At 34.0% G+C, this 7,441-nt stretch overlaps 1 protein-coding gene across 1 annotated transcript; it reads right to left on the minus strand.

The window, feature by feature from the left end:
• Positions 1-3,692: 3,692 nt before the first annotated feature.
• LOC145252613 (uncharacterized) lies at positions 3,693-4,013 on the minus strand. Its single transcript, XM_080112326.1, has one exon. The coding sequence runs from the start codon at positions 4,011-4,013 to the stop codon at positions 3,693-3,695; it is 321 nt and encodes a 106-aa protein (XP_079968452.1).
• Between the last annotated feature and the right edge of the window lie 3,428 nt (positions 4,014-7,441).

Below are 7,441 nucleotides of genomic sequence, written 5' to 3' on the forward strand. Positions count from 1 at the left end.
TAATTTTTATATTAATCTGTTTATATATATTTTAATATATGTAAAATCTTATTTTTTAGGTTCCAGTTGAGGCCCGTCAATATCTAAAGGGTTAGAGGAGCAAACTAGTGCCGAAAGGTACTTTAGCTTTATGCAGTTGATAAAAGTGTTATGAAAATGTAAAAAGGGACGAGAGGGGTTAATAAAAAAAATGTACATTTATCACCGACACCTTCAACTTCAGATATTTCCTGCCCTTCTTACTCATCTTCTCAAAGTGCAGAACCAGATGAAGAATATTTGCAGCCAAAGAGTTATCCAACATAGCCTTATTTGCAGCCAAAGAGTTATCCAAAATAGCGTTATCAAATTTCCCAGATATGCTCTTGAGTTAGTGAGGGGTGGGACATATCTTCAAATCTTGGAGCACCCTTGCCAATGCTTTGCACTTGGATTATAGTTAATATTAATATAAGCAATATTCTTATTGATAAAAGTTTAGTGGACAGGGCAAAAACTAAAGTTAAAACATCTTCCAAAAAAAACATTATGAAAGTGTGGACAATCTGATATGCATTGCAGTTGATGGAGATATAGATAAGGATACAGGAAATTGTGGAGGAAAATGAACAGAAAACTATGAAAAAAATTAAGGAACCAGAACACCATTTAACATTAACAATGCAGACAACATAAAAAAGTAAATATCTGACACACAGAATTCTTCCTAACAGTGGTGCAACAGGTGTTCTTCATGCAGAGCAAGAGATGAATGTTTTGCATGAATTCAACAGTGAAAAGATTATCAAGTTGTTGACAACACTAATGCAAACACAGCTTGTGAAGGTGGAATGGTTGCAATTTTAGAAAGAAAAGTCGCTAGAAAACTTCATACGATTGGTTGCTCTTTGCACCATAATAATCTACCTTTCAGGTTTTTTTTAGAAACGTGCAAAATGCTATATAACATTCAGTGGTCCCTTGGGAAATTATGCTCAAATGATTGCCATGATTTACCCCAAATATCATTTTCCACTATTAGCAGTCGACTGGATTCAATTTTGAAAATTGATTAAATAAATGACCTCAGTTTTAACCAAAGATTACTGTATGCATACACAGTAGGTATTTCTAAAGGTAAAGTTGACTCTATATATGCTTCATGGAAAATTGGCCCTTTAAACCAGGCAAGATGGCTAACTTTAACCCTCAGCCTCATGTGTTATTGGACTCGTGGTGCATACAAAGGCTGACAGCAAAACTCCAGAGGTTAATAAATTTTATTGTAAATGTGTATGCAATTTGTTGGTTTGGAATTAAAAAAAATAAAAACCACAATCAGCAATTGCACATTTTTAATATACTCCAGAGGATTAAGGAGCAGCATCATGTAATCTAGCAGATTATATTAAAAACATACAAGGTAATGCATTTTGTTTTCTGCCTGAAAATATTCTATATTCAATGGAGGAAGTTGAATTAAGATAAGTTTTAAAAATAATTTTTGTCATTAGGTAAGTAAACATTTCTTCATTTATCAATGACTCAATTATTTATTCCAATTTATACAAACATTTTTTTTTAGATTTTATCAAATTTCACCATAATTATTAAAGCAGTAGTCATTGATTTTTTTTAATATTCAATTAATTTTTATATTATTTCAGGAGTAGGAAGTCAATCAAGAAACAATTAAACATAATACCAAATATATATATTAATACAAGTCATTGGACAGAATTAATAGATTTGACATTATGTGGTAGTTTTGAACAACAAATGACGGAAGATTTTTCTTATTCTGAACTCGGAGACTCATTATTTAATAGGAAATAGCTTGACTTGCCATATTTTCCTCACATTCACAGGGTGTAGAACGGGCAGTCAAGTAAACAACGGAAGCATCACAAAAATAAGAAAAAATTACGTTGGATTTATTTTATGAAATTTACATTTTGTTGCAATCTAAAGTCATTATCTTTAATCTAGCAATTAATGATATAGATATAAAAGTTTCAATGATTTTTTTAAGGTGCAACAGAATGTACATTACATAAAATAAATCCAAGATAATTTTTTGATTCAATTTAAATTAAATTTTTATACCTTACTTTGTAAAATTTATAAATGTGCACTTTGAAGATAAATAAATTTCAAATTGAATCTTGTACCTTTATTTTTAAAGCCTATAGTAAAAACATTTTGTTTCACAATTTTCATGTCTTGGATGAAATGGTCTTCTAACTTATAAAGCATTTTGTAGAATAAGAAATTTAGTAGAAGAATAAATGTGTAATGTTGAGTTTTTTAGTAAGAATAGTAAAAGAAGTGCCTATTTTATTCTGTATATTTTCTTTTTTTGTGGTTTGAGATTCTCAGATTATTTTTACCTCGAAGTTACGCCTATATATCTGTGAATTTTCATATCGAATAATTTAGTTTCATCATTTAAATGCCCATTTAGATTAATATCCGGGTATTTAATTTAAGGTTGTTTCGAATTGAATATCTTTAAGGAGAAGAATCAGATATATATTGGTCTGTTGGTTGCAAGTTAATTCTGGAAATATTGCATTTGTTTTGAGGGTTGTTGTTATTTAAGGTCGCTGTGTGCTTTTCTAAGGTTGGAATATTTTGATTAGGGTTATCATGTTATTTACGTGTGTTTCATTCATCAACAGCTGTGTCACCGTTAAAGAATATACAACGTACTGATATGTGCAGTTAAATGGGCTGGTAAACAGCAAAACAAAATAAACTAAATACGATAAACAAAAGTTCAGCTAGAATTCGTCACTGTCAACTTTCTCTCTCAACTTCTAGCACGTGTTCTCCCAAGTGCCTCCGCCAACAGGCATTTTATTAGAAACTGACCCTATTTCATTTGCATACGTGTGCAGTGGAAGATGAGATCTCGTGAGATTCCACTAGACTACACCTTATAAATCCATTGCTGCCATCTTTAATTTCTCTCTCTCAGATCCCATCCGAAGTTGTATAACCGCACAATGCACACCCACGCGGGCGCTTTCTTCTTTGATTATTGCATTCAACTTTACAATATGGGCAATCATTACTAAAAAAAAACAAATCTTTATTTTGGCAGTTACATTTATTTTTATGTGAGGGGTCTGAGCATTTACATTTTAATTTTATTAGATGATATGATTATCTGTACTGAATTTGGCGTAGTTAGTTGTGTTATTTTTAAAAATGTTTGTTTAATAATGTACTGTACTTATGTGGATATTTAAAAGTGTGTTCAACTATTTTGAAAAATAATTCAGGTATTTTTGTTTTTATGTTCGTTTTAGTCGTGTAATATTCTTATTTTGTTTGTGGCCGAAAATAATATTAGTATTAGTATTTTTGGGGGTTGGGCTTTTTCGCACGGAATAGATTGAATTATATCATTTATACTAGTGCTTTGAATCATGTTATGTGCAATAACAGATTTTAACTATTTAACTTTAGGGATTTCTGATGTATTTTATATTATCTGTGAATCCTGAATTCCCGAATTGAATTTTAAAATGACATAATGTGAACATATTTATAACTTCTCTTCCAATTTTCGGATTTTTACTCATGCCAAAATGCATTTTATTTTATATTTGATGGAGTGTTCCTATTTCTTCTGATAAATTAAGGGCAAAAAGACCCATTGATTGATATTATAATTAAGTGATTTATTTTTGCAGACGTGATTTATTTTAGGCAGACGAGCCTATAAATACCCTCTGCGCCACTTTAACTGCGAATACGCTGGCGCTGAATCCAGCATCTTTGAAGTCTTTGGCTAGAGCAACATACTTGTCAGACTTGTAAACATGGGTCTCATTAATATTGTTATCATATGGCACTGTTAGTTCAATCAGAAGGATCTCTTTTGCTGCCTGACAGTGGTGCACAAAATCTGGTCTTAATCCAGTTTTGCTGATAAATTCAGGATAGTCTTTTCCCGGTTGCAGATCTGCAGCACACACCCAATCATCGGCTGCACTCAGAATATTTTGCTTGCAGGCCTTGGACATGATGTTGGTTTTTGGTTAGATGCTGCGTGGAACTTTGCTACTGGTTCTGGGCGTTTAGCCCTACTCCTGTTTGCAATCAATTTGACAGCTTCAGCTAATTCTTTCAGGACTTTTTTGTTTCGCCACGTGCATTTTCCTTGTGTTTAAGCTTTCCTTGTTGGTAGCAAAATGCGATGTCTGTAAGACATCGTGGACCCTAAGCCATTCCCCCTGTGTACCTTTTGACTTTTGACTCGATTGCTGTCACTGTGCTTTTGCATATGTTGTATATCAGCAGTGGCCACAGGAGCTTTGGAATGAGCATAAACTGCAGACACCAGACTTTAAATTTGCCAGGCAAACCACAGTTCTCGATAGTTTCGAGTCCTTCTTCTACCATTTTCCTGATCTCTCTCATCATGTTTGTGTCCTTTATAGAGCTATCGTACAACCTTTCAAAGATTTGGACCGATTCATCCGAAACATTTGGGATGGGCTGTATGGTTACATTAAAAGTTACTGCCTTTGCCATTTTCCTTTTTTTTTGGGGGGGGAGAGGCTTCTAGATTATTTAGTTTGACCCTCATTCCAGCATCTGCAACAGCCTTGTTTAATCTACATTTGTACAGAGAGAAGTTGTGTTATCTAAGAATACCTTCAGAGGAGGTTTCAGTTACGCATTGCAAGGCCTGTTTGTCCTGCATCACGTGAAGCTGTTTTTAGTATGACTTCTATTGCAAGCATGAAATGTATTGGAAAGATGGCACAGTCCATTTTGATGTAAACGTCGAGGTAGATTTAGCGGGCTGTGTATTCCTTTGTCGAAAATCTCATCAGAGTGCCATCAAAGTACATCTTCAGGATTTCACGAATGTTTAGTGGCAAATGCTATGTTTGGAGGGACATCTGGATCATTTCGTTTGGGGCAGATCCACAGGTAGTTGCAAAATACAAGCATATGACATAAAAGCCTTTATTTTCTGCTTTGGCTTTCTGAATTGCATCACAGATCATAAGGCAAGCCCTAAACATCCGGGAAATCCTGGAATAGCTCACATTTGCACAGACATATCTAAGTTGTCATTTTTCTTAAGGTAACTGTTCAGCCTAGCCGCCGTTACGGAGGAGAAAATTTATCCCTCAACATTGATCAATGTGATGGGTCTAAACTGGTTGATAGAGCAGGTGTCTTTTCTCTGGAATGTAAACACCATCCCATTTCATCCAGTGGGCGCTGAAAGTAAGGGAGAGAGAGAGAGAGAGAGAGAGAGAGTAGCTGACTCCACCATGATATGTTATTTGATTCAGGTTGTGCGTGTTTGTTTCAGCTCCGATTTGTCTTGCCTTATATGAATTGAAATGTCCTGTATACATTCAAAACAATGCTTCAGGTGAACTATATTATCCTCTCTAATATATTGTTACGATATGTCCCGGTTTAGAAATTGATTACGGGATTTTATCTTGGAAACCGTATTGTATGAAAATAAAAAAAATAATGTACCTTCCGTTAAATTACTACGGCTAAGTAGCACTTTACCCAGATTCTGAACAGTATCACCGTCGTGGAACAACGAGATTCACGAAATACCAGGCAATGAAACGACGGAACAACATGGCTATTTTTATGTATTATACACGTAAGAATTCAACAGACATAACAAAGTATTAAAAGATAATAATAATAATAATAATAATAATAATAATAATAATAATAATAATAATAATGATGATGATGATGATAAAAGAAATCATGCAGACAGCGTCCAGCGTGTCAAGAAAGAAGGATGACCACGATAAGAAAAACGCCTCTTTTTATCTGATCCTAAAACAATGGTTAAGTCATATGTGGCAGGCAGAAAATATTAAAAATATGAAAAAATAAAACTGTTCAGTTCAGTGAGTTTATGAATTAGAAGGGGGGGTTAGGACGACATTGCAAGATACTTAGCTGTAAGGGAGTTACATCCGAATCAAATAAAGTGTCCGATGAAAGTTTATTAATCCAACGGTTTTAATATGGGACGATCCAGCTTCACCGATGTGCAATTCGATGATTTTCAATTTTTGCTCATCCACCTGTCGTCTTTTGTTTTTCCTATATTGTTTATTTTTAACAACCGACGTGAAGACGACTCGACGAATAAACTTACTGGGTCTCCCCCAATCGGGTAAGCAGCTCAGTCGAAAGTATCTAAACCAAGATGCATTCGTAGTGTTTGGTATATTTTCTTTTTGGTTTGAGAGGCAAGATTCGAATTGCCTCGGCTATTTTTACATCATGCAAACTGCATTTGCTGATGTTAATCACATCTTTCTGTTGACATTCGTTTAGAGACGTGATTTTTTTTTCTTTGCTTAAGTGACGTTTTTGTGCCCTCACGTGATTCGGGTTAATTTTTTTTATTCCCGCACTCTGCTTCGTTTTGCGCGAGGAGGTGACATGACTCACTGGTTTCTGGTCATATTGTGACACGTGTCTTGACGAATGACTTGGGGCATAAGGAATAGGGTGTCTGATTTGCTTCCTGTCATAGGCTTATGTGTTGAAATTTCGTTGCCGAATGTCTCGATAGCAATGGTATGGGGTGCGGGTGTCTGATGAAATAAAATTCAAGGAGAGGGGAAATGCCTACTTCTGAATTTTGACTTGTTTTCTTGTAACAATATATATAAGTAAAAGGGAAAGCCTATTTTTGGTGATGATGAATTATTGGAATAGTGGATGAAAATCATTTGAGAATTTGCTCAAAACTTTGATGTTTCAACACTGATTAAAAGAACTAGAAAAATATATCCCACATAAACTTAAATATTTTCGAAGAACTGGGAAATATCTTCAGCACATACCACTCGGGTTTGTGACTAAGGTTTAAGAATTGAGATCTGAAGTCTCGTAGCATCCCACATATTCTCCTCATATTTCATCAACAGAATACTCCTTATTCAAGTATTATTTACTTTACATTTGAAAAAACATGACATGATCAACTTATTTACTTTATTTCTGACCACTAAGTTTAAAGCTTTTCATAGGCGTAGGATTTTGTCTTCCTATGATTGTTAAATATCAATTCAAATCAATCCGATTTCAATGAAATAATCATTTGTTATATTCATTCCTACAACATTTTGGTATGAGTGTAAAAAATAAAAGATAGGGGAACAAACGCTACATTTCTCGATTTAGATACAAATATTGAGGATTGATTATCTATTTATAAAATGTTAGATGAAAGACACCTTCTCCCTTTTAAAATAGTTCGTATGGCAGATATAAATAGCACATGCCTTTATATATATGTTTTACGCAAGCCTTAACTCGGAGTTTTTACGAATAGAACGTGTGTCTCTAAATTATATAGAATGATGTGTAAAGAAGTATATATATATATTTATATTATTTTTAATTGTATACTTCCTAATACACACACACACACACACACGTA

Source organism: Euprymna scolopes, chromosome 3, assembly GCF_053919585.1.
Source record: "Euprymna scolopes isolate OS-2025 chromosome 3, ASM5391958v1, whole genome shotgun sequence".
NCBI classification, from domain to species: domain Eukaryota; kingdom Metazoa; phylum Mollusca; class Cephalopoda; order Sepiida; family Sepiolidae; genus Euprymna; species Euprymna scolopes.